The following is a 27914-nucleotide window of genomic DNA, read 5'->3' on the forward strand; positions in this document are numbered from 1 at the left end:
ACTTGGTGTCATCTGCAAACTTCCTGAGGATGCACTCGATCCTCTTGTCCAGATCATTGATTAAGACATTAAACAAGACTGGACCCAGCACTGAGCCCTGGGGAACACCACTTGTGACCAGCCACCAACTGGCTTTAACTTCATTCACCACAACTCTTTCGGCTCAGCCATCCAGCCAGTTTTTTTCCCCAGCGTGGAGTACACCCATCGAAGCCATGAGCAGCCAGTTTCTCCAGGAGAATGCTGTGGGAAATGGTGTCAAAGGCTTTACCTAAACTCTAGGCAGACAGCATCCACAGCCTTTCCCTCACCCACTAAGCAGGTCACCTTGCCATAGAAGGAGATCACTTTAGGCAAGCAGCACCTGCCTTTCATAAACCCATGCTGGCTGGGCCTGATCACCTGCTTGTCCTGTATGTGCCATGTGATGGCACTCAAGGTGATCTGCTCCATGACACTCCCCGGCACCAAATTCAGGCTGACAGGCTTGTAGCTCCCCAAATCCCCCTTCCAGCCTTTCTTGTAGATGGGCAGCACATTTACTAACCTATAGTCCACTGGGACCTCCCTAGTTAGCCAGGACTGTTGATAAATGATTGAAAGGGGTCTGGTGAGCGCTTCTGCCAGCTCCCTCAGTACCTTTGGGTGGATCCCATCTGGCCCCATAGACTTGTGTGTGTCTGAGTGGTGTAGCAGGTCACTAACCATTTCCCTTGGATTATGGGGGCTTCATTCTGCTCTCTGTCCCTGTCTTCCAGCTCAGGGGGATGAATACCCTGAGAACAGCTCATCTTACTATTGAAGACTGAGGCAAAGAAGGCATTAAGTACCTCAGTCTTTTCCTCATCCTATGTTTCCAAAAAAGGATGGAGATTCTCCTTAGTCCTCCTTTTGTTGCTAATGTATTTACAGAAGCATTTTTTATTGTCTTTAATGGCAGTAGCCAGATTAAGTTCCAAAGTGGGGCTTTGGCCCTTCTGATTTTCTCCCTGCACAACCTCATGACATCCTTGTAGTCCTCCTGAGTTGCCTGCCCCTTCTTCCAAAGGTCATAAGTGCTCCTTTTTTTCTTAAGTTCCAGCCAAAGCTCTCTGTTCCTCTGTCTTCCTCCCCTCCAGCTTGTCTTTTGGCACATGGGGACAGCCTGCTCCTCCACCTTTAGGATTCCCTTCCTGAAGAATGTCCAGTCTTCCTGGACCCCTTGGCCTTTCAGGACTGCCCCCTTTCTCCCTGAGACTCTGTCAACCACGCTCCTAAACAGGCCAAAGTCTCCCCTCTGGAAGTCCAAGGTAGCAGTTCTGCTCACCCCTCTCCTTACTTCTCTGAGAATAGAAAACTCTATAATTTCACATTCACTGTGCCCAAGATGCCTCCAACCATCACATCACCCACAAGTCCTTCTCTGTTCACAAACAACAGGTCCAGCGGGCACATTCCCTAGTTGGCTCCCTCACCAGCTGTGTCAGGAAGGTATCTTCCACACATCCCAGGAACCACCTGGACTGCTTCCTTCCAGCAGACATCTCGTAAGTTTAAGTCCCCCATAAGAACAAGGGCTAACAATTGTGAGACTTCTCCCAGCTGCTTGTAGAATATTTTGTCTTCCTCTTCATCCTGGTTGGGTGGTCTGTAACAGACTCCCACCATGATATCTGCCTCATTGGCCTTCCACCGGATTCTTACCCATAAACACCCAACCTTATTGTCACCATCATTAAGCTCTAGACAATCAGAATGCTCCCTAACATACAGCTCTACCCCCCTGCCTCTCCTTTCTCACCTATCCCTTCTGAAGAGTTTACAGCATCCATTGCAGCACTCCAGTGTGCAACCCATCCCATCATGTTTCCATGATGGCAGCTATGTCATAGATCTCCTGCTGTACAAAGGCTTCCAAGCTCCTCCTGTTTGTTGCCCATGCTGCGTGCATCGGTGTAAATGCAATTCAGCTGGGCCTGATCCTACCACCTTTTTGGAGGGAGAAGCCCTCATTCCTACATGACCATTCTCAGGCATTTCTGCGGTTTCTAACACATGAATAACCCTTGCATCTTTGCACATGGATCTTCATCCCCTACCTCCACTGAAACGGAAGATCCAAGGACCTCACCAGCACATCATCCCGTAGACACTGGCATGCTTCCCCCAGGCTTATCTCTAGCCAGCCTGGGTATAACCCTTTTCCCCTTCAAATCCAGTTTAAAGCTCTTTCAATGAGCCCTGTTAACTCCTGCGCTAAGATCCTTTTCCCTCTTTGAGACCAGAATACCCCACCTGCCACCAGCAGGCCTGCTGTCGTGTAGACCAGCCATGATCAAAAACCCCAGAATTTGCCAGTGACACCAGGCTCGGGAGCCAGGTATTCATCTGCTGGCTCTTCCTGCTTCTTCCTTTACATTGCTGACCATAGTGTCATATAGTATGGAATATCCCTGTGGTCAGCTGGGGTCAGCTGTCCCAGCCGTGTCCCCTCACAACAGCTTGTGCCCGCCCAGCTGCTCACTGGTGGGGTGGGGTGAGAAGCAGAAAAGCCCTTGGCACTGTGTAAGCGCTGCTCAGCAGTAACGAAAACTTCCCTGTGTTATCAGCACTGTTTCCAGCACAAATCCAAAAGATGGTACCATACAAGCTAGTATGGAGAAAATTATTCCAGTCAAAACCAGCACAACTTGCCTTCAGTATTTCTCCACAGAAACCGATTCTCTAAATAATAAATAAAACTACCCAAGCCTCCTGCTCTTCAGAACGTTCAACAACTAGCTGCAAAAATGGTTGCATTTTCTATTTCCTCTACCCTGGGAAAGGCTGTGGTATCCAAGAAAGGAAAGTGCACTTGGTATGGAGAGAAGACTTGTTCTTCCATTTCAAGGTTTCTCTGTCTGAGCACAGCCAAATTTTTAGAAAGTCCTGCTCACCTGCTCCTGAAATCCAGAGTCCCAGTAGGCTGAGTTAGCTGGGCATGGTCATTCACCTTGTGGGACCAGAAGGGGCTGGGATTCTCATGTTTGCTTGTAAGGATCCCTCAGATACTCTAAGTCATTTCAGATAGAACTGGGCACACGTGTGTAACCACTAAGCTAAGCCCACAGAAACCAAATCACTTGTTGCTCTTGAGCGTCCTATCCCTAACTCCTAACTTCACACACGCCTAACAGGTTTATGCAAGAATGTTTCTGTTTAAAAAGATTAAGATTTTCTCTACAACTTCATTTTACTGCCCTATGGGATATCAAAAGAGAAACAGAATTTTCCATTTACTTTCTCCTCAATAACCTACAGCAAGGTGAGCATTACCCGTTCTACTCGGTGCATAGCAGAGCTACACGAGTCTCAGGCAATCATTAATTTTGGTGGTTTCATAAGAGGGAAAACCACTTCAACTGTCCCCCAATGCCAGAACGTCTTAACCTGAAATTCATAGAGCTTATGGAGTCTTCCTACAGGATTTACTAAGAAAAATATATAGCCATGAAATAACTCACATGGAAGACTGAACTTCCATGTCTCTTATTCCCACTATGAGAATTCAGAGGAACCACTTTTTCAATGTTAGCTTACCCTTGCTATACATTTTGACATAAATGTGGAAAATTCCTGGCAATTTCATGATGTCTGCTTTACAAGTCTTACTGCTCTGCCTTCTCCTTTAATTAGTTAGTGGTTTTAATCTCCAAAATGGACCCTTGTTATCCTTTTCTACTGTTCATTTATGATTTTAAAATGCAAAGTTTATCTAAACTATTGGCTATCCCATTAAGTACTGATTATACTAAAAACATCCAGCGATGAGACCAGTATGATGCCAATATAAGATGACAGTCATAAAGTCAGTAGTTGGTGTCTGTGGCTGGCCAAACTGTTTTAGATAGCACAGGAGGGAAAAAAAGATGCAGCATTTTACATAAATTTGAGGAAAAGAGATCTTCTTTAATGAGAAAAAAAATTGTTAATATTGGAGTGAGCCAAGCAGTGAATAGAAGATTTGAAGAATGATTCATTCTTTTACAGCAGTTCTTTAAATCTAAATTCTTGTTAAGGGAAAAACTAAAAATCCCACAACCTCCCAGAGAGGATAATCACCCAGCATGTACCCAAATCTGCAGTCCTTTAATGAGGAGAGACAACTTTCTGTCAAATATTGGGGGTTTTCTCCCTTCTCTGTTCATTTGCTGAAGAAACAAAAATTTCTGCTATGGTATTTTCAGTCTTTTTTTCTTCTACTAGCTCTGATTTAATCTGAGCCATTGATTGCAAGAAAGGATGAAAGTACTTTTTTAACTGAGGGAGGTCCAGAAACCAAACAGATCCAGGTTGGTATTTCCCACCTGGTCCTTAGATCTGTAAACTGCTTGGCAGTGCCTGGCCTGGTAAAGAAAGAGGTACTGCCTAGTCTTGGCACTCAGCAGTACAGGGATCATTACACCTACAAAATTAACAAAGAAAATATTTATTTTTATTAGCATCTTTGAAATTAATTAAACCTTTACACCTTAAAACCTTTCCTTAAAATCAAGGCTATTTAAAAAAACTGTTCTGCATGTTTTAATCCATTGCTCCATTCCTTTTTTCAAGGACTATTTCCTCCTACTTCTGTTACTTTTTGCTATTTAAGTTTGCATCTATAATTATGAGCTCTGGGAAGTGTTCTGGGAAGCTGACTTTGTTTCGACTAGATTTCAATATTTTTGATGTGTTATTCTGCTTCTGGAGTGGTCACTGGGTGGATGTTACTTGTGATCAGACTATGGGACCCTACACCAAGGACAGCACTGAAAGGAGTTGCACTTGCCTATAGCTTTCTGATCTATAGCTGGTGTAACACCTCCTTTTTAGAAACACCAGAAGTTCAGGAGCTCATGAGGCCAAGATTAGAATATGAGTGTAAAATAGCTCAAATCCCATTCACTTCAGTGTAGCCTGCAAAATTTACTGTTGTGAAAGATGTAATTGAGGATTTGAAATCCTCAGTTGCACACTACCTGTTTAGTGCTGCCAGGGTTCATGAATGAGTCCTGCAGGATCACAAAATAGAAACTAGAATCCTGCACAATGAAGTTTTGAAACCAATTCTTACCTGTTCCCACCTGTGATCAGTGGCTTCTCGGGGGGGGTGGTGGATATCAGGGGTACTCCAAGGTTGTACGAAATTTCACCCTCCACCTCATGTAGCAAGCTTTCTTCTGCTTCTCCATCATGTAACTTCTTTTTCCCTCCAGCTCCTGCTGACACCCCATCAGTAATATTTCCAAAATTACCTAGAGACAGAGAGTTACAAGTGAAGAGATGACTAGCTTGGAGGCAGTAAACCTGAATGAGGTTTAAAAAAAAGAGAAAGACCAGTCATACCAGTGGAAAATCATTATCCCCTCCTGTTCATTAGGTGTTCCAGCCATAACGCAGTTTATAAAGCTCCTGACGGGGTATGTTGGTCCCAATGACTTTTCAGACTCCAGGACTGTGCTTCCTTACCTGCCCTATGTGATATATACCTGGTATACTACCCCCACCACTAAGTGATGTGATCTTCTGATTGCTGGCCCCCAGGACTTTCTGCTTTTGTTAAAGAAACTCAGAAGCGAAACAATACTGCTGTTGATATTTCTAGACCCAAGAGCCCAAATTATGTGTTTGATTTACACAGCAAATGTATGTCTTGTTTACAACATATGGATGATAATTTCAAAGTCTGATCTCAGAAGGGCTAAAGCTCATTTTCAGACAAGCAAATCTGGCATAGTGGTGTTGCAGAGTTAGTAATAACAATGCTTTGAGGCCCCAGCTTCAAGCCTAACACCAGACAACTCTGCTAACAATACAGCCATCTTCTCTCATAGGATTTTGCCTTAAAGGGCAATTATCAGCACTGGGAAAGAGGTGCATCCATCAGACGGGTAATTACAGATTTTATTACAGACAGGCAGAAACCATTCCCTGCTGGAGAAGAATCACCCCATACATCTTGATCTGGACTTTTGGTCCAGCTTTTCATGTAAATAATGGCCATTTGCCAAATTCGGATCCAAATTTCAACTGCACAGGTAGCTGGTAGATGTTCAGGTCCAGAATTCAGAGCCAGATTTATCTTTAGTATTAATTCTGACAAGAATCAGTATAATTTCTTGCCTAACTATACAAACGAGCTTCTTGTCATTCTCAGCTTAGCTTCCTGCTAAGTTTCAGCAGGAATCTATATCACTCATTGATTGTCTTGTTTGTCACAGACATCTCTCCCTGCACACATAGCCTTACAGCTGAGCACACTAAGGTACACAAGCACAAAGATGGGAAGTGCCAGGGTGCTACTGTGCACTCGGATTCGAAGTGGGGTTTGTACAGACATAAGCAAACTTCTATATGGGAAATGAGACAAATTCAAGCTTCTCTCAAGGGAAATGTGTTCTGCTTTTGAAAATACCCACTCAATGTTCATGAAAGTGTCTTCATTTTCTCTTTAGTCTGCTCTTGGGGACAATTCAGCTCCTCCATGAGGGTATCACTCGCATAGTACAGTCCTGCTTTACTCAGAAAGAGGACAAGCCTTACCAGAGAGATCTTAGAGGACAAGCTGCTGCATGCATTTTGAGGTTTGGCTCTACATCACCCCCATGCCCCACTCACAGACTCACATGCAGCTCAGCAGGGTTGGCCAAGATGGTCCACATGGATCTTCTGTGCAAAGGGGGTCCCTCACAGCCAGGGACTAATTGCAGTGGACACTACAGAATGAACTCTAACCTAAAGTAAATTACTTGAGTTTTGTTTCCCAAGAGATTAGGAGGCTGAATATGGGGTAACTTGCTCTATATAGTGGGTGAGAGGATTTGTATTAACACTGGGTATCTGGGACTAGAGACAGATCAGTATGCCTAGTTTGACTACTATCCAGTGAAATTATGATCAGGGTTTAATTCAAATGTAAGCCCGACTCTGAAGCTGACTCCTGAGCCCTGAGACACAGCCGTCAGTAACACAGAGCCTTCACTTGCTCCTGAGATTCCCTCTCTCCTTTGGAGAAGAGCTTAACACACTTACCAATGGAAACCTCAAAGGTTATTGGCTTGTCTCCGACCTTCCTATCAATCATCGTGGCTTCAAAAAATGTCCCAAAGAGGAGAAATTCCTGAAGTTTCTCTTCATAGATCTATTGGAGAAGAAAGAAGCAGGAAAATCACATTTATTTTACCTTCTACTCTTTTTTTGCAGCACAGAGGAGTCTTTATAAGCCTTTAGCAGCAGTGTTACTGTCGTAAACCTATTGGTCTGAAGTGGTTGGCGAGGCACAATTTGTAGGAAGAAGTAATACGTCTTCTCTGAGAAATAGGTATGACTGGAAAAAGAGATAAGCCTATGTGCTTTGGCCTTGTCAATATTGTCTAGTTTATATCAGAACTGGTTACATAAAAGTCATTACCCCTCACTTCATACTCTGCCTCACCAGTGGTCGCTGCTAAATGGTTTCAGCACCTTCACATACTCTTGTACCATCATTCAAATTATACATCTATGGCCGTTCAAGGGCAGTTTAAGGGCACTCTTTTAGCGCAGCAGTAACAAACTATCACCATCCGAATATGTCATTTATCAGTGAGTGTGGCCGTAGTCTTCCTTCGCATTGCAATAGTAAATGCTGCCACCATACTGCATCCAGGCAGGGGAATGCTCACCCAGCTCTGCTTTCCCCAGGATGACCTTGACCTACTGCCCATGTGTTTGTACTGCCAAGACTCTGACCTTGCCCAAAGTCAAGACTTTGACACTCAGCTCCCAGTGACACCAGTAAGACAGAGAGATTTCTGGTATCCACATTTTAGATGGCAGCCCTATGCCAAAGCCTACTGAAACCAAGCAGTCCTCCCTTTTTTTTTTTTTTATCCTGCTGTGTTTTAAACCATAGAGCCAAAGGTGGGATCTAAGGGGCCAAGGGGAGCACATTCCTCCACTCTTTGCCTTCCCTGGTATCACTAGCCTCAAACCAAGGCTAAGCTCAAAGGTGATATGTTTTAAGTTTTGAGTTTTCCCCAGATTTACACCCTGACTGCCACAATCTCTCCAATGCAAACCCTACTCATTTCACAGTATGGGCACCAGTGTGCTGAAGCCCATTAGGCAAGATCACCACTAGCTTATTTTGCAACCGAGTGAGGCACTGAATAAAACATCAGCTGTATATGAATATTTGTTTCCCTGACTTTGCAAAGCAGAAACAGCTTTTGACACAGCCCATGATCTCTTAATTTTGAAAAACATCTGCTATAGACAATAGAAGGGCATAGGTTTAGGTGAAAGGATTAGCAGCATCACACATCAAAGATAACACCACAAACAGATTGCAGCTCTGGAGTAACTTTGGCTTCCTTGCATCTTGATTATTTTCAGCATGAACCCAGAGCATAGGGTGTCTAATAAAGCTGAGGCTCAGAAACTATGACACAAACATCTATCTCTCATTATAAAGAAAGCAAATTGCATATGTTTTACATCATCTTGCTGCCAGAATAGGTCAAAAAAGTTGTGCGGTGGGGCTGGGCAATTTGCCTCTGTTGCCTCAGAGGCCCTATGAGACATTTTTTGCCTTATTTGTAATGTCCCCAGTTCCTGCTTTTCCTTTCAGAGAGCTGTAATACAATTACTGTGTCTTCTGTAGCATGAAATATTGCTGAATGTCAAAAACAAAAGAATATTAAGCATCACTGTATTATGCTGTTGCCTTTTATTCATTCTGTATTTAAAACTGAGGCAGAGTAGCCAGAAATAAATCCTTTTTACTACTATTAATATTTATTGGTGTACAAAGGGACTTGTTCCTCTACTTGGAGTATTTAGCTAGCACCTTGGAGTATTTAGCTAGCACCTAAGACCATAGTGTTTGAGCCCCTCACAATAATGGATTTCTGCCATATAAAGGATAATCTATATTATAGAAATAAATTTCTTCTCATATCACCTTGATTACAATCTTCAGAGACGAACCGAGGGACAGAGGCAATTTACAACTATATGAGTAGGTAAAGCAAGACCAGTGCACAGGTTTGCCCAACTGGCTTGCCATTTTTCCGCTAACATACTCCTTGATCTGCTCCAGCTAGCACTCATGCTGGCAATGCCAGGGCACAGGCCAGGGAAGAGCACTTCTCAGGGCTGGGCTTCAAGACCAAAGGACAATTTCCTCTCCCCTATTTACGTGTAGAGGTGGAGTCAAAACACTAAGAATCAGATATAATAAAGGAAACGAACCCTGTGTTCAGTGCTGGGCCCCTCACTGCAGGGGGGGACACGGAGGGGCTGGAGCGTGTCCAGAGACGGGCAACGGGGCTGGGGAAGGGGCTGGAGCACAAGTCTGATGGGGAGCGGCTGAGGGAGCTGGGGGTGTTCAGCCTGGAGAAAAGGAGGCTGAGAGGGGACCTTGTCGCTCTCTGCAGCTCCTTGACAGGGGGCTGTAGGCAGGGGGGGGGTCGGTCTCTTCTCCCAGGGAACAAGCGACAGGACATGACAAAATGGCCTCAAGTTGCACCAGGGGAAGTTTAGATTGGATTTAGGAAAAATTTCTTCATTGAAAGGGTGGTCAAGCACCATCCCTGGAGATGTTTGAAAAACATGCACACATGGTGCTTAGGGACGTGGTTTAGTGGTGGACTTGGCAGTCCTGGGTTAACAGTTGGACTCTCAAAGGTCTTTTCCAATCTAAATGATTATAGGATTCTATTTATTGGGTAAAAAAAAAAAAATAAATAGAGCTTGCATATACATGTACCAATGTGCTTTTGCTTCCGGACAGTGATGTGATGGAGCAGGGAATTAAAGCTTAAGTGTGGCTCAGCACCTGAGCCCACATGTCCTGCCACAACTGCATGACCTTCTCAGAGCATCATAGCACAGATCTGCCTATAATGTAACCCAGTACAACAGGTGGAGTTAGGAAAGTAACACCAGTTAATGCCAGCTGAGACTGAGCACATGATCTGCAGCCCTTCTCGTAAAGAGACTAGCAATCTAAAACTATGTTGAAAATCTAGGGTTAAAGGAGGAGAGTAAAACAGGCTGGGATGCATCTCTCTGCACTTGCACAAATTCCGTGTCAGGTATTCCCTACTGACTTCAACTGACAAAACTGACCACTACCGATTTTGTCAAATGAATGCAGGAAATTAGAATTTATAATTAACAGCTGCTGCGATTGGCTTTCTGTCAATTCTTTATCAGATTTGTATTTAGCAGATATGACAACATGTAAGTTTCTACCAGGAACACATGGATGCAGCTAGTGCAGAAGGGACAACAGGACAGGAGACTAAGTTTTATGGAAACCAAGTCCTACTTGCGATGTTTTTATGAGTTACAGGTACACATTAATGCTCCATTTTTGCTGCATTATTAAGGGAAAGTCCCAAGACTATGGAGGCATGCAAGAAGCCGTAGGGAGCACATAAAAGCAGTATTACATGGCCTGAACCCAAATACACATATCAGTGCCATCCTTGGAGGTTTAAGGACATATGTCAATCAATCTCTTAATATCATACTGACCTCTGAAGGCACATCGAATGGCTCCACTTCCACTTCAGTTGAGTTCATCTTATCTGAAAAAGAAGGTGACTTTCGATCCTCTCCTGTTTTCTCAGTTTTGTCTTTTCCTTTGGGTGCTTTGAAGTCTTTAGATGGCAATTTGATGTCCTTGATAATACTTGAAAACTTCGACTCACGGGCTCCTCCTGAAAGTATCTCCACAGCAATCTCAATGAAGAGACGCCCCCTGAAGGAGACCCCTTCTCCAAAACCTTCATTAAGCTCCTGGTGGTCATCCATGAGGCTGTGGTTCCTGGGTGAACCATAGAGATTGATCCAGGCAGGCCCAAAGGTAGGCAAAAACCCTGGAGATAAAGCACCTTTTGTGGCATTTCTGCTAGGTGTTAGCATGCTTTCCTTACTGTCTGCTCCAAGAAATCTTGCCTCTTGCAACCAAAAGCCAGACAGGACTCATTTCTGTGCAGGCTGGGATACCTCATATTCAGCATTATTTTCAGAGCAATTCTTTGGCACCAAAGAGCCTCTGCCAATACCCAGCCAGGGACTCTGCTGGTGTGGAGCTCTTTCTCAGAAGGTGTTCATACCACACGTGCTGGGACATGAGGTCTGTTGCACCTCTTGAAAAAAAGAACTTTCTCCCACAGACTGGGGGCTGGGACATGGTAGGAGAGGAACGGAGGCTTTTTCACCCAGTTCAAACTGTTCCCAAGCCCATGTCACTACTCAGTTTACATGGTTTATCTTTTATTTTCTGATCAAGGACTCAGATACACATTTGAATTGCCAAGTTTAAGGAGTTACTATGCCTTTGCTGAGCGGTGATAACTGACCATGTTCCACATGTAGATCGCAGAACGTCAATAAGGCTACACATGTAGACTCAAGCATCAGTAAAAAGACTCCAGGTAGCGAGCTTTACCTCACATAAGTGAGGACAAACACACTAGTCCATCATACCTCCTTGGGATGCGATAGCACCCAGCTGAGCCTTACCTAAACGCCTTGCTCTTACTGGATAGATCAAAACCACAACCCTACTCTGTCCATGATTTGCACTTTGTGCTTTCATCACCCAACTGAAACTTGCACAAACTATAAGCTTATATCAGTCATCCCTAATGGACTAGAGCAGACTATTGCCAGTCACAAAGAGGGTACCAAGTTATGTAGCAGCTCTGTAACAAGACAAGCAGTGACAGACCTCCATGCACCAAGCACAATGTAATGTAGCTTCAAATTAAGCAAGAAAAGGTCTCTCAGAACCAACAAAAACTATATGGATGTTCACTTGAGCTCTGGGCATTCCTAAAATGGGATTAGCCAGTGCCCAGATACCAAGCAAACAGATTTTACCTTAAGGGCATATTCTAGAGCAGACATTTTCCCCTTTACCTTTGTCACCGTCTTGTTCATCTGATATTTTCTTCAAGTCAATGAAGTGGGTAGCTAAAGCCACATCATTCATGCTGCCTTCATCCCAGACCTGGATTTTGACTCTTCGACAGAGTGGAGGGAACATTTCCTTGAAAATAATCTGTTCGTGCCATACTGGATCTGCACAGCTCTTTTGCACTGTCGTTCGACCCTGAAATGAAAGTCCAGCAAATTTAACCCCAGAGGGGTCAGACTCTGGAGAATAGCAATGAGTGTAGCACAAATTGCACTTAGCAACATCTCTCCGGACATTTTTAAAGCACAAATTGCTGTCTTGAAAGTACTTGGGCTTTTCTATCAGCTTGTTTATTTTCCCCTCCATATCTAATAAAAGACCACATTATGGCTAAAGAATTCTCACCTCCACGCGGCAGAGCCTGGAATAAGATCTAGTTCTTCAGGGCCCTTATGCACAAAACATAACTAGGAAGCCAGGCTCTGGCATTTCTGTTACAAACTGCACATCTTCAAATGGCTTTTGAAATACCCGGGTAGTGGTAATGCAGCGCAATTTGTCTCATAAAACGTGAAATTCATTACAGCTGCCAGACAGCATGTACCAATGAAACTACCTTAAATGAGGCAATTTATCTAGTATAAAATATGATTGCTGCAGCTCACATTCTGGGCATATGCCTGTGTGCTAGGGATGTAGAGACTGGAGCCATGCCTCCTAGCCTGCAGGAGACAGTAGGGCCATTATCACAGTCTGTGCAGCCACAGGCTGTGGGAGGCCTTCTACTTTCACATTGGTGGGGAGAACAGAGTCAGGGAACACACTGACGATACCTCTAAACCCATGTTTTATACACCAGCATGTAAACTCACATCACTGATCCATTCTCATGTCTCCTTCAGCCCTCTATTAAACCTGCAGCAGCTGCATGCATCCGACCGTTTTAACCCATACTGGTTTGGGATGTAATACTTTGCAGTTTGGATTCACAGCAAAACACAAAATCAGCACTGAGGCACTCATTCTCATGCCTGAAACATCTGTAAATTACTTGCTGGAGTTCTCCCTAAGGCTTCCTTGCACACAGAAAGCATTGCTGGCTTAAAATCATTTCCAGTTTGATTCTTTCCCTATTTACACCAATAATCAAGACAAACTCGCTGACACGGTGCTTCACAGGTGTACCCCAGAGGACCAGGTCCCTGGAATTCCTCTGTACTCCTCTTGCACCAAAGTCAGAAGGTCCCTCTCGGCAGGTCTCTGTAGCACCATGTTTGATGTTGAAGGAGCTCTGGGAGCAATGAAGACAGGCAACACTGAGACAGTCTACTCAAACACTTCTGCTACCCACAGAAAAGCTACAGAAGTCCTGAATCACAGCAGAGTAATTCAGAAGTCAAAACACAGCCCTACAATCCAGACTGAACCATCTTCACTGATTTCATCCCTGCTTCCCTTTTTCACTCTAGGAAGACCAGAACATAGCACTTAATTAATACCACACTGGGTAGTTCACTGTCTTGTAACTTGATGTTTTAATAACAGATCTACAGAATTCTCCTTCCCCTCCTGCTGCCTGACTCTAACCTACTGCTGTGAGGCTGATATTAGATCAGCTGGCATTAAATGTTTCCATCACTTTGTTCCTGCATAATTTAAGAACTGAAAATTTTCTTTCAGATTACAGAAATACGCTTTTTACTTAATTTATGTAACTATAAAGGACATAAGCATAATCACATGCCTGCAGCACAGCTAATAGGAAAGAAGTCCTACATTTGTAATCAAGAGGATCCCAATTACCATTTGACCTGCAAACATGACCACCACATAGGGATCCACAAGGTCCTTACTGTCACCTACGAAAGCTTTGGTGACATTGGCCATGATACTAGAGTTCATCTTTGGAAGTCCTTCTGCTTTGTAAATTCTCACATAAAACCTGGCCCATGGTCTTTCAGATGGAAAGCCTTTGGGGATCAATAGGTTCCTGAAAGACAAAAAGAAGCCATTTCCTTAAAACTGAAAACTCAAACAATGAAGCAGTATTTTTTCCAACAAAATTGTCATCTCTAGTTAGCTTGCACCCTGACAAGACAAAAAAAGGTGTAAGAATTTGCTTCTGCATCTAAACCAAAAAAATTTCTGGTTACCATGAGAAAATCATAGAATCGTTTAGGTTGGCAAAGACCTTTGAGACCATCAAGTCCAACCATTAACCCAGGACAGCCAAGTCCATCACTAAACCATGCCTTTAAGCACCACATGTATGTTCTTGTTAAACACTTCCAAGGATGATAATTCCACCACCTCCCTGGGCAGCCTGTTCCAATGCTTTCATGTAGGATACCCCTTTACTTGCTCTTCTTAAGGCCCAAGAAACCACCTCACACACACATACACACACTCCTTTCCCTGTAGACCATGTGCTCCAGCCCTCCATCATCTTGGTGACTCTCCATGGACTTGGTCCAGTATGTCAGTATTGACCAGAAACATTGATCTTGTAAAATTTGAAGTATGCTGGCAGCATACTTTACCACCTTGAAGGAGAATGCCAATGCACTTGAGTTTATCTAAGGGTATGGAAAATATCCATACACACACATCTGATAGAGGAGAAGGAATAGCTTTTCCTCATATTTTTAATTCATATTGCACTGCTCTTCAGAAATATTTAGCTGGTTTTAGACCAATGAACCTTCTGTCAGGGGTAATCTGGCACTTAGCCACAATGCATGGTCAACTCCATCAGCTGCAGAGAAGTGACCCTAACATGCCCTTCAATTTAATTGAGGGGATTGTAAAAGCTCTCTTTGAGCACATCAGAACAGCCAGGTGTACAATGCCACCCTGCTATTGACCCTAAGTTAGCAAGGAAAGGACTGAAAGGAGCACAGAGGACCCCCTTGAGGTACTTGGTAAAGAAGAAAGCAGTAAAAAAGAAACTATTGCAGTACTTTTCAATCTGCTCCTCAGTATCAGCTGTTTTCTGTGCAGCTTGTATTGCATCACCTTTCCCAGTCACACTGATGTCACACTTCAGGTATCCCTTGGCTCCCGTCCTAATGTCAGCAGGGTCTGTGAGAAGCGCCCACTTGTCACAAAACTGATGACCTGTAAGAAGGACAAACTTAAATATCCAAACAGTAGATGCAAAAAATGTAAATAATTCTCCTTTCCACTCTCAGAAAGGGCACTGCAAACAACCTGCCTGCTTTCAGGAGGGTCATGCTGAAGCACACTTTTTTACCAGGCACATCTGGAGGGTCCAAAATGTTGTGTGACCAAAAAGAACGGATCTAGAGCTCATCAGGAACAAGCTCATCTTCATCAAAGGTTACTGAGATCAGGGACTAAAGACCAGTGGAAGGTCAGGTGAGATTTCAGCACCTGTGTCATTGTGGGAAAATCACCTTCAGGGGGGGAAATCAGAGAAATTTGGGTCCTAACAAGTGCAGTATTACAGAAAGCTTTTTTAGGCTAAAATCCAGGTATCACCTTCAGGATGGGTGGTATGCACAGAATCTACATCACCACAGCTCCCTAAGCCACACATCCTGCCAGCTCAGCACATGCTGGTAGGAGTGACGGAGAATGGAGCAGAGCGAAAACACTGCGACCATGCTCTGTTGTGCTCCCTGCAGGAATGGGAACTCGATAGCACCATACAGCTGATAAGCTGCATACCAGTTGTTGCATGAAGAATCCATGAGATACCTGTGGCTGAGCCAACTACCGTGGTACAATTACTTTCCTCAGATGAAATAATCTCATAATACTAATGCACACTCCATCTCAAAGTTATCTGCTTCCAAGGTACTTCTACACCTCACTGGGCACACGATACCAGTTAGTAAAAACAATATGTATGACTAGAGTCACTCAAGCTCCACCTAAATGTCATGGAAATGGACTAGTCCTGGACTGAAATAAATCCAAAGCGGGGGAATTATCATCTAAACTCCTGGATTGCCCAACTCTGATTCAGTGTTCACAAAGCTAGGTCAAGCTGAATCACTCTCTAAAGTTGTTATGAAGGGACTTCTAATCAAGGTAGTCGCCCTTGGGGAGGATGAGAAACAAAGAACAGACAGTGAAAAGAACACCGTTATCTAAGTTACACAGAAAGAAGCCTTCAAGTGAGGGAAGTTCTGGCTATGAGAAGAAACAGGATGATAAGGTGTTGCAATCCACTGACATCATCAGAAAATTAGTTGAAAATAAGACAAAGATAATTGTGGTAGTGGGAGATCATGACCTCCAACTCAAATAGTCCCCCTGAAAGAGGGCAAAACCCCACTTGAGGAGCATGCATAGTTAGTAGAGAACTTCAGTAGCCCTATCTGAAGATGAGTACTAATTTGCATTGGAAGCGAGAAACTTGTAACCAATCCTGTGTATGATGAATGAATATGCAATGTACTATGAAGTATAAAAAGTGGACAGATGAGGGGAGAAGTGAGGGAAGACTCCATCATAACTTCTGGGATCAGTCGACAGGCTGAACCTGTCTTCTCCCCCATAGGGATGCGTTGACTTATGCATGCTAAATAACTAACTCACAACAGCTGTTATTAGTGATTATAATTTAGTTGTATGTAATTTAGTTGCATATCATTTCAAGCTTGTTTTTGCAGGCAGTCCCTATCATCGGCAATCACAAACCTTAATTTGTCATGATGTCATACTAATAAAGAGTGCGATTCCGTAAATTGTTGGTGTTGGTCCTTTGTGGGCACTAGCAGTTGCCAGCAGTGGGTAACACATCCAAATTAAGTGGGAAGACCAGCTGAGGGGTCCCCCTCATGCTGTTGGCGTGTTTCCCTGAACAAGGCAGTTGAATCGCCCTCCGATCCAGCGGGACTGTTCAGCAAAGGGTCCCTGTAACGGGATGCTGACAGACTGGCCCGGCACAAGGGTCTGGGCTTTCCTGGGGTGCCAACAGACAGATCAAACACCTGGGGTTGAGAGGATAACACACACACACCACACACGCACACCCTCTTTCACATGACAGTCATGTTTTAACCCCAGCTGGTAATTAAGTACCACAGAGCTGCTCGCACACTTCCCCCTCACCCAGAGAGATGGGGAGGAGAATTGGAATGTAAAATTTGAGGGCTGAGATAAGAACAATTTAACCACTGAAATAAAATAAAACCAAAAGAACAAAAATAGTTACAATAAAAAGGGAGAAGGGGAGAGGAATGAAATCCAAAGGGAAGGGAGAAAAGAAAACAAGTGATGCACAATACAGTTGCTCACCACCTGATGACTGATGCCCAGCCAGTCCCTGAGCAATGATCGGCAGCCCCTGCCAACCCTCCCCCCCCCCAGTTTATACACCAAGCATGATGTCCCATGGTACGTCTTTGGCTAGTTCAGGTCAGCTGTCCTGGCTGTGTCCCCTCCCAGTTTCCTGTGCCCCTCCAGCCCTCTTTCTGGCAGGGCCCAAGAAACTAAGAAGTCCTTGACTTGGTATAAACATCACCCAGCAACAACTAACAACATCGGTGTCCTACCAACATTGTTTTCACACCTAATCCAAAACACAGCAACAAAGCACTGCCCCAGCTACTAAGAAAATTAACTCTATCCCAACTGAAACCAGGACAACCTGAATTAAGGCTGAGGCTTTATGAGGGAAAACCAACTTTTTGATGAGAACTGTCTGAAGATCTCAGAACTCTCCAGCGGCAAAACCCTTGCTGAGAGCAATGGCAAGGCATAACACCGGCAGCCAGCTGAGAAAGGAGGCTGGGCAGCTATCAGAGGAAGAAGCAGCAGCCAGAAGCAGGTTTGGCTCCATCTTTCCAGTGGGAAAATGCACAAGACAATTCACCCACAACAGCCCTTGCTGCAGTCCTGCTTCAGCAACCCCCCTAAAACTTTACGTAAAGTCCTTGGCCATCACCTTGGGTGTGTAAGGGAGTGGGAGGGAGAGACCAGAATATACCAGGGATATGAGCTCAGGATCACCCCTCAGACACCACCCTCCTGTAGAAGTGTGAGCAGAAGATACAGGACAGACTTCAGAGACTAACGCAGTCTGAGTACGGACGTAGGCTGCTCACTCCAGTCAGGCCAATACTCTCTTCTGACTCTTGCAGAAACCCTGAAGGCAGCATGGGGCTTGAATGACTCTACACTTCTGCCATAACTGGGTGACATCTATAGGAAGTGGCCTAAATACATTCATTCTTAAAGACTGAGAAAAGACTAGGTCCTTCAATAACTATAGAAGAAAGATACATGTTTTGTGGATGGCTATAAAAACAGACCAAAAAAGAGACAAGTGATCTTTTCTTAGCTTTAGATTTCCAAAAGCACTGGACAGCTCTGAAGATGGCAGGTCAAGTGGACCCATGATCACATCTTTGTCATCTCCTTCTTTTCTCTCCCATTATGGGCTGCTCCTCCTCTCGTCTCATGCTCTCCTCATCATTCCTTCCACACTCCATCCCACTCTCCCTCCCTCCATCCCTTCTACCCCAACACACGCTGCACAGTTTTGGATGCTCTGCTACCAATGAGTGGAGTTAGGTTTTGTAGAGCATTGAGCTGCCCTCTCTACCCCTGAAGAAAAGCTGTTCTTTGTAAGTGCTTCCCACCAATGGGCAGATTCTCAAGGTGTTTCCAGTGTTGAACCTGTTTCCAAAAATGTGGCTGGTATCCAAATGGAAAAACAATCTTTCCAAAAACCTTGTTAAGTTTATCCCTTGGCATAAACCACAAGCATCTAAGTGAAATAGCAGCACACCTCCCTCTCCTCTCCTTCCCTGCCTCACATCTCATTTAATAGCCAAAAAGGGCAGAAAATGCACGACTTACCTGGCTGACTATAGACTGTCCCCAGATCTACTTTAAAGGAGCCTATCAGCACACTCCCAATCAGTTTATTGTGCATAACCTGTTAGAAAAAGGCTGGTTAAAGAGTATCATTATCTCTCTTCCCAGTGAGCATAAGCAAAAGTAATCCAAACAAAGGTCTCCTTTGGTTCGGAGGTAATAAGCCGTGACATCCAACACCACCCAAAACTGGGTGTACACAACCACAGCAGATACAGCAAGCATTTGAAATCTGTTCTTAACCCAATATTGTGCCAATTTAGAAACTGATATAGTTGCATCCAAGTGGAATCACACAGGTTCATCCCAGGTCCCAGGATTATACAGTGCAGGAATCAGATGGATGCGTCTTCAGAGGATGCAGTTGTTATTACTTACCCTGGCAGGTTTAAATAAATTGTGATGAATATAAACACATGGGGCATAACTGGTTTCACACTAGGCTGCAGAAACCATGTAACTCTCTGTGCAATATCCGAATTGCCATAAGAACTGAGTACACCCAGAGGAGGAAGAATTAAAATGTTTCTTTGCAATATTTCAATGTGCATATAAACTAAGAGACTCAATTCTGATTTACCTCTCACAACATTAATGAAATCAGAGAAGTGATATAGATGTAAATGAGATGGCAAGCAGGCCCCAGTGAGTGTGTCTCTGTCAAGCACAACCAGCACCGACCCTTTCCTGGTGTATATTTTGGAAATGGACAAAGAACTTCAGGGGGAAAGCACCTTTCCTGGGGCAACAACTCAGTGCTCATTTCTCTGGCCAAGTGGTGGGACTTTTGGTATTAAAAATGCAAAAAACAGCTCATGAACAGCACAGCTTGTGATATTTCTAAGTAACACAAATACAGCGCTGTCCACAGTCTCAGGACATCTTCCTTAATTCCTTAGCAGCTTTGCTGAACGTGGTGATGAACCTCAGGAGCCTCTGGTAAGACAACTAGCATGGCTCCATAGGCTTGGCCTTCCAAACTGCAAGAAGTCCAAGAGCATGTGTGTCTTCCATCAGGGCTGTTCTAAGATGTCACATAGCTTCACCAGGACTTGCAGCAAGCTGCGGAAGCAGCACTGAGCAACCGGAGCCCACTCCCATGCCAATAGCAACCAGCCAGTGACACTTCCAGGCAGCCTGGGAGCTGCTGCTGAGGGTAAGGTACCTGGATAGTTTAGGTAGAAACAGTTGTACCTGAAGAACTGAGGTAAGCCAGAAGTTTCAACTCGGCCATTTGAAACAAGTGGTAGCTTAAAAATTAGAGGGATGGAGACAATGCTGAAAACACTTAACCGAGCTGAATTTTCTCATTCTACCTCACAGGTTGCCAAGCCAGCAATGAGTGTCCCTGAAAACACACAATCTTCCTTTAGGGTTATGCTCCTTCAAATCACTGCCAGCTGCCGCCTTTCCTCCTTTTTCTGTTCCCTATCCTTTCTCTTTCCTATATTTCATGCTGACTTTATAGTGCCCTTGGTACCTAAAATTATTTCTCTTTTTAATTACATTAAGAAGAATCATTTAGAGCCAAAGTGACACCATTGACCTTTACTTACTGTGCAAAGCTTTCCTAAGTACTTACAGAGATGTTGATTATTTTGTCAAACAGGAACACCTGTGGTCCAACGAAATCAAACACAAAGTACTGTGGGAAAAGGGAACAGTAGATCAGAATTGTCTTTGTGCTGGTAGCCAGCACCCTCAGCAGCATCATTTAGCTTTTTGGGTTACTGCTTTAAAAAGTCCTGGTGTAGGGGTGCTGAGGAGGCAGTGATGGACATAGAAAATCCCTTTCCTTGCTCCCTGGCTCATGTCTGCCGTAGCCCAGACCTGTTTTCCACTCTCCTCCTTGTGTGGCTGCACAGCACTGCCCTTTGCAAATACCCACAGCCCTCACTCTGCATCCCAGGATACTGCCCAAAGGGACAGGCGGCACAAGGAAACCCAAAGGACTGGTTGGTTTTGGGGGTTGCTTTGGTCTCATTTGTTACCAGCTGGGACAAATATATTTCAAGGAAACGCTGAAATGGTGAAATGGTAGAAACGGGAGGCTGAAGGGGGGCATTTAAGACAAAGCTCCCAAATGGGCCATCTGAAAAAATGCAGAGGCAGTTGTATTAGGGCAGGATGCAGTGGACGGGGTGTGGAACAGGATGGACTGAATTTGAGAAGAGAAAGAGCAAACAGAGCTAAACCCAAGGGAGCTACTGGTGGTGCTTGGCCAAGACTGAAACTCAAGCAGTTCCTGCACAGATCTCCCTGCTCAGACATGTAAGTGCTACAAACTTAGTTCATCCCCTTTTGAGCTACCAAGTGGTGGAGGCTACCCAGAGGCATTGAAGAAAGTGTCTTCTTCAGGAGCAAGCACCTACCTCATTGTAGAAAGGGGCGTTTGTGCCTTCCTTTACTGTCGTTTGCTTCTTCTCATCACCTATCTCGATCATCACCACAGGGTCAATGTTCTCACCCACCAGCTGTCTGGCCTCAATGATGGTGATGGCAATCTGTGGGGTACAAGGACACAGCGTGCACTCCTGGGATCAGGTCTGGCCTGTCCGAGAATTTCACAGGCACGTAAGGGCAGTCAGCCCCTGCTCACCTGGTAGTTCTGGGATTTCAGCTCCTCTCCGTGAATTCGGGTCACCAGCTTCGCCCTGATTAAATAACAAAACAGGTAATTACGAATGTCTAGGCAAAAGCTGGTACTTGGACACATGTTGGAAAGACTTTGTGTCACTAAACAAGCACTGTTTATGGCAGGTAGCTTGGTTGTGAACTGTTAGGCTGGATTTCATCAGCAGAGACCACCGATTTTTCTAATATACTTGGTGATAGGGAAATATTTTGCATCCACACTGACCAGTGCAGCTACCTGCCATGCATGAGAATTATTTCATTTGTTGATCCTATTAAACCTGACTCCATTCCTCCCCTGTATGGAAAACACACAACTACACAAACTCTTAGCTATAGAGATTGCTGGCCCCTTTGACTCATTTTCATTAGCAGAGTTCATTAGCACAATTGAGGCACTCAGACTCCATTTCAATCTCTCCCTGAACTGAATAGCACCTGGTGACAATTGGTCTTGAGCTGATAATATTTTGCTGACAAGTACATCCCGCTCTATCATGTGGGAGAGCAGGAGTGAAGGGATCACTGCTGTCAGCAAATGGATTTTCTGTCAGCAGATGTATTGTCCTGGGGCAATGCCACTCCCAAGAATGATGGTAAAGGTTTTTTAGAGGATGTTAGGTAAGGTACACCAAGAAATACCTTTTCCTCTTTGGGCTTGAGGATCCCAAAACATTGGACCGTGCATCACTGTTCATTAGGTCTTCCTCTCCCTCTTCTTGTCTTCTGAGAGTGTCATGGTGAAGATTTGCACTTTCATCATGATCACCTGATGAAGAAAACAATCAAGAAAGTAAAACCCACCTCCGATTTCTGCTTGCAAAAAGCTAACTTGGAGCAGAGCCACAAACTCATCAGCATGAACTGAATATTTTATTTATTCGGGTATCACAATTAGAGATACAGTAGTGGTTTGTATTGAGCAGTGCTGATTACAGCAGCAGCTCCCCTCCTGTGCAATATCATATACCATGTAAATTGCAGCTATAGCAGCTCTCTTCACCCCATGTGCACACACAACAGTCACATGTACACCAGTCACGTCTGACTGCCCCACCTCTCATCTGCCAGAAAGACAGCGGGACAGATTATTGCTGGGTTTTGCAGGTATTAATTTGCAGCAGTGAGCCTGCCATTCATGGTTTGTCTTTAACAGTTTGACACACCTCAGTCCCTTCCAAGCAACCAAAGCAGCAGAGCCTAGCTTAGAAATCATTTCTCACCTTTCCTCTGTGCAGAGATGATGAACTGGAGAATCAAAGACAGAGAAATAGAGTTGAAGAGCATGATTTATGGGTTTTCTTGTAGAAAGTTATATTTAAATGAGAAAAATTGCTTCCAAAAATACTTGGTTTTCTTCCCGACCATAAACAAAATCTCAGCAGCTAGCTCAGATGTACACATCTACATCTGGCCCTTCCCATGCTGCTCGGCTTTGTCCTCGTGGTTTGACAGAAGTCCTGCCAGGATCTCTCCCTCTTGCTGAACATGTCTGTGTTCAACACTTGCCTTGGGAAGGGAGCTGTGCGCTTTAGGTGAAAGTTTAAAATTTGGGTGCCTGTAGTTCATTCCAAGAATTACATTTTTAAGCCAGAAATGTTCAGTGACTCTGGATGTGTAATTTCAGGTCTAGAAACTGTCAAGTGGTAGCTGCAACAGTAAAGATGATTTGCCCAGCAATATCCAGGGGCCTAGGTGACCTTATGGATGATCTCACATCAAAGGAAAGGAAACACATCCAAGTGCATTTTCTGCAAGTACTCTACAACACTGTGCTCCACTACAAAACTAGACAAAGAGCTGTAACAGTGCTTCCTTGTCTCTTTGGTCACTTGAGGGGTGTTTAGAAACTGGTGATGGTAGCAAAGGACCATCCACTGTACAATAAAATTCGCATGGATAGCCCTCATCAGGTGTGAATGTTCCTCTTTGAAGCTGGCTTCCACAAGCCCCTACTCTGAGGCAAATCACCCGTCAGGTACAGGCAGGCACAACTTTTGCTTGTGTTGCAAGGCAGCCAGGCAGGAGTCCACTCAATGAAGGTTCCTCCACTAGCAACCTCATGTAACATATATGCTCCCTGACTGCCGCCCTGGCTCTTGTCCAACTTCCCTAGAGCACAGGGAAGGTGAACTTGCCTTCACATCCATGTAGGCATAGCCTGATTTTCAGCCCTTGAGGCAAAGGCGTCTGTCTATGGGTTTGCTTCTGTAGCACCAAGTTCCCATGACTACCCTCCATATCCTATTTACTCTAGAACATGCTGTTTGATTATGGGTGTGTAGTAGTCTGTATTGTTTGCTCTGAGGCCAAAGCACGTTAAACTTCCCCCCATGACATGTCTGGGGGACAGATGTGTCAGTATGACATCCTGTCTGGGCCACTTTTTGTGAGTTCCATGTGGTTTCTGTTGAGATGGAAACTCTTTCCAAAGCTTCTTTCCCTTTATAGCTCCATTTTCCTGTAACTTGAATATCTGAATTGCTATCTTTTCCCCCTTCTCAATAACCATATGTATGTTGTGCATAACCAACCAGCAGGAATTATTCCCTTGTACGGATCCAATGACAGAAAATGCAGATGGTTCACTGAGTGACAACATTCCCCTACTGCACGCTTCCCCGATAGATCTCCTAAGCCCAAATCCCAACAAAGACAAGAGAGAACTGGTGATTGTTTTCTTTGCTACTTCAGATTCTTCAGCAACAAAGACACTAATGAAAAGATGAAGATGCAGCATAAGTACCCCAATCTATTCAATGATTCAGTCATTTGAGATAAACAGAGATCTGAATGCTCACATGGAAGACTGAAGTAAACTAGAGTATACTGTATCTTGTAGAGCATGGTATTTTTCATGGGGCATAAGATAAACTCCAACATATCTGTAATTGGTAAGAAGTTTGATGGTCCAGAAGTCTAAACACCTTGCTGTAAGGACCAGAGCAGAATCTTTTCAGAAGTAGTGTGCCCTTTAGGTAAATAATGCTTATGGCACAAAATAGGTATCCCTGTTTCTGTCCAACAGTGAGCACAGACTCACATGGCTGGTTTATTACAACACTGTGATTCAAGGGCTGTACTAAATACATAGTAGTCCATGTTTTAAAAATTCCATGAAATCTGAGGCATGAGAATGCAAGATAAAGCTATAGAAGGTGAAGACACGGCTGAACTACAGATTTTGATGCTTGGGAGGACTGTGGTGATAGGAGAAAAAATTACAGTGGTTGGATGTGCAAGGGAATGTGTCCTTAGCTTGGAAACCAATGGTGTATTAAGGGAAAGAAACAGGAGACCCTGCATGTCATATGGATGTACCCACATCTGTTAAAAATAAAAAATAATTAAAAAGAAACCTGCCGTACACTTAAGAGGAGAAATGCTACTAAGTAAAGCTCCCAACTTTACCAAGCCAGCCCATCCAGCCATCAGAGCCTACTCAGGCTTTGTTCTTATGGTTTCTAGAAGCAACAGATCTGGAGGAATTACATACCTGTAATGAATTATCTATCTCTAGAGCAGAAAAAAAAACTTTCAAAAATGTGTCGTCTCTCTATGGTAAGAGTCATGCTGACATTTTTGTTTTACTCTACCACATACAGCAGTCCAAACTCACAGAGTCTGAATGCAGACTTAATGAAACAGTTAATACAAAAAAGAATTAACTCTCTGTTTACTTGGGAGTGCCAAGGATTTATTGCCCGTTTTATCAATACTAAGCCCTAAGACACAATTCAAATGAGTTCACATGAAATTAGATATAATATAATCCCCCACCTGCTCTTCCAGTTGCAATATTCATTTATGAGGCCTTACCCAGTGCATCTTTGTTTGCAATAGTCAGCCCTTTCTCGCCTTTTTTCTTCTTCTTCAGCTTCATGCCAGCAAACAGCCCCTTTCTAAAAAAGTAAAGAAAAGCAATCAGTACGGTATCTTCAGCCCTTTTCTGAGATGGACTCTAATTTAACTCAAGGAGCTGTTAAGATGGAGTCTTGATTTCCAAGTAAGATCATTATATTTGGATTTTTCTTTTATTGAAAACAAACAAAAGAAGGCTCCGATTTTATAGTACATCTAACTTTGTTTATTTTTAAAATTTGGCTACCGGCAAACACACTGAAAGAAGAACCGAAAGTTCTTTTCAAACCAAAACAGCAAGAGGCAAAGAAAGGAAATCCAAGACAAGTTTCCAACCTACTGACTTCCCACACACGTAATTCTTATACCTGTGACAAGATCAGAGATAAAAGCTTCTCACAAATTACAGGTTCCAGATCAAAAGCAATTTTCCAGTGAACTAAGCAAAACATAAAAGCAATTGTGTTAACTTTCTTGGTGAGCACACCCACTGTAGCAGCAGCACATACACCACAAAAGCTTTTGCCATTTCTTTAGTTAGTTCTCACTCCCTCGCAGCAGCAAAGCTGTGAACAGGACTGGACAAGGGTTTCTTCTCAAGCTGTGTTAAAGAAAGGCTTCTGCCCAGCATCAACCCCAGCTACCACTGCGTGGGGCTTTTTTGCCTCCCACTTGTTCCTGTACTGGATTAGGGAATTGATCCAGCTTGAAACCAACTAATGCAGTTAAAGCTTGGTGAGGTCATTTTTCAGATCATAACTGACTACGGTGGCTCTACAGCCTCGTTAGGCCTTCCTTATTCTTCGCATTCAACTCAGTTTTGGCTACAGCGCCTTGCTGGGAGCCTACCATAGTCATCCAGGAATGAGGTGTGTTCATGGGATGAGATGTAGGAAGGGAAGCATGGCCCCCATCTGGTTGCCATCACGGATAAAACATGCCAAGACATTCAGCAAGGACTCACAGTGCAGTCCTGCTTCTTGGGAAACTGATGGCAAAACTCCCCATGACTCCAAGGCAGTACAGCTGCCCAGCTAAGATAAAGCACCTCTCCCAGTGACAGCACAAGCCCAGGGTGGCTGTTCAGAGGTCTGTGCTGGTTTTCCTTTCCTACTTTACTCTTCTACTGGTCCTTCACCTCTTCAGCGAGTAGACAGAGTAGAAAGAACAGTTGTGTTTTGTAGAGTTGGTTTTAAAGAGGGAGGTGAAAGTATCTCTACAAATGCCATACAGTATTTTCCCTTCAACAAAGGGTCTCTTCTTTTCCTCCCATAGCCCCCAGTCCCTTCTTGGTTGCCAGCCAGCCTCATCCCACCGAACTTTGTTTGCCCCATGTGAGGATCCAGGAGCACTTGTCCTGCAATAGGACACCGATGCTGTTCTGAGATTTTGCAAGAACAGAACAAAGCATGACTACAAGACTAATACCTTTAGCAGTCTGCAATTTACACCTGACCTACTGCTCCAACTTCTGCTCTTCCCAAGAGCTGAGGCAGGGGCTGACAGAGAGGGAAACCTGTGGGAAGAAGGTGGGACTTCTCCCCCTTGCCCCTGAGCAGGGCTCAGCACAGCATCCATTCTTAGCAATGTGGAAGAGAAATACCATTTTCTGTGTTAAAGCTGTGCCCAGAGAGGCCCTTTCAACCCAAGGTTTCGGAAATAGGGTGGGAAGCAGCCGGCTGTCCTGCAATTGCCTGCCTGAGAGTTTAAAGTTGGCAGTTTGCACAGTTATCCTTGCACTTCGGGAAAGGACTGGCTACTTTCTATCGTCATGACTTTCTTATCTTTTCTTCCTTTTACAAAGTGTGTGTTTTTAAGCCACATGATTCATCATTTGAGAGGGTGTTGGGGAATGGAAATCAAATCTCTGAGCACTGGAGCGTGCAGTTTAATTTTTCCAGGTTTCTGGAGGTTTGAACCAATGTTTAATAATGACCCTTAGAGGCTGCACATGTTTTTTCTTGCTGTCAATCAAGATCTGGTAAAACAGTCACAGTAATGCAGGAAACATACACAAAAGTTTTTCCTTAATGGTAAACTGGGCAGTGGTTGGGAGAAGAGTGGGCGATAATAGACTCTTGGCTTTGAATACCTGAACTAAAACAAAAAAAGAAAAAATGGGAAAGAAATCAGTAGAACCAATCCCAGCTTGAGAAGCTATTTTCATCAAATAAAAGCCTGTGGACTTACTGTCTTGAATTAAGCAGACCAACCTGACTTATACTCAGAAATCCAAACTGCAAACAGGTCACTTGGCTTTCTTTGATGGTGAAAATATAAACCCCACTGTTGCAGATCTTAACTGCTTGCTGAAATGAACATAGTTCAGATTTCATATTGCATAGTAGTGAAATATGTGATTCTGTTTGCAGGCAATTTGGTCCTTTTCAATTTGAAGTGTCAAGAACACTTCAGAACACCTGAAAATTTCATTTTGAAATCTTGACATTACATGGGTTTATAGTTTGAAAATATATACTTCTATACACCTCGTTTTGAGAGCTGAAAAATATTCACTAAATCCTCTGCAAATTTGTGAGCAGTGATGGGTTTTAACCCATCTAGAACTTCACTTTTATTAATATATTGCTCTGTACTTTTTTCCCAATTATTGGTCACATAATTTAAAGAGGAGGTCTCTGGGCATGATTTC

The 27914-nt window shown here is 43.9% G+C and overlaps 1 protein-coding gene across 1 annotated transcript in view; it reads right to left on the bottom strand.

Annotated features, from left to right (window-relative positions):
• The window catches only part of FER1L6 (fer-1 like family member 6), a 74512-nt gene extending 46915 nt beyond the window's left edge, over window positions 1-27597 (bottom strand). The window contains exons 1-14 of the mRNA XM_013302347.3: window positions 27475-27597; window positions 27354-27358; window positions 25220-25302; window positions 22043-22169; window positions 21366-21420; window positions 21139-21270; window positions 20349-20411; window positions 18749-18827; window positions 14875-15031; window positions 13718-13904; window positions 11917-12109; window positions 10525-10868; window positions 7033-7141; window positions 5075-5255 (exon numbers count right to left, since the gene is read on the bottom strand). Coding sequence (XP_013157801.2) covers window positions 5075-5255; window positions 7033-7141; window positions 10525-10868; window positions 11917-12109; window positions 13718-13904; window positions 14875-15031; window positions 18749-18827; window positions 20349-20411; window positions 21139-21270; window positions 21366-21420; window positions 22043-22169; window positions 25220-25302; window positions 27354-27358; window positions 27475-27597 — 1838 coding nt within the window. The remainder of the gene's footprint in view (window positions 1-5074; window positions 5256-7032; window positions 7142-10524; window positions 10869-11916; window positions 12110-13717; window positions 13905-14874; window positions 15032-18748; window positions 18828-20348; window positions 20412-21138; window positions 21271-21365; window positions 21421-22042; window positions 22170-25219; window positions 25303-27353; window positions 27359-27474) is intronic.
• Window positions 27598-27914: the final 317 nt, after the last annotated feature.

Source organism: Falco peregrinus, chromosome 3 (assembly GCF_023634155.1).
Source record: "Falco peregrinus isolate bFalPer1 chromosome 3, bFalPer1.pri, whole genome shotgun sequence".
In the NCBI taxonomy this organism is placed as follows: Eukaryota; Metazoa; Chordata; class Aves; order Falconiformes; family Falconidae; genus Falco; species Falco peregrinus.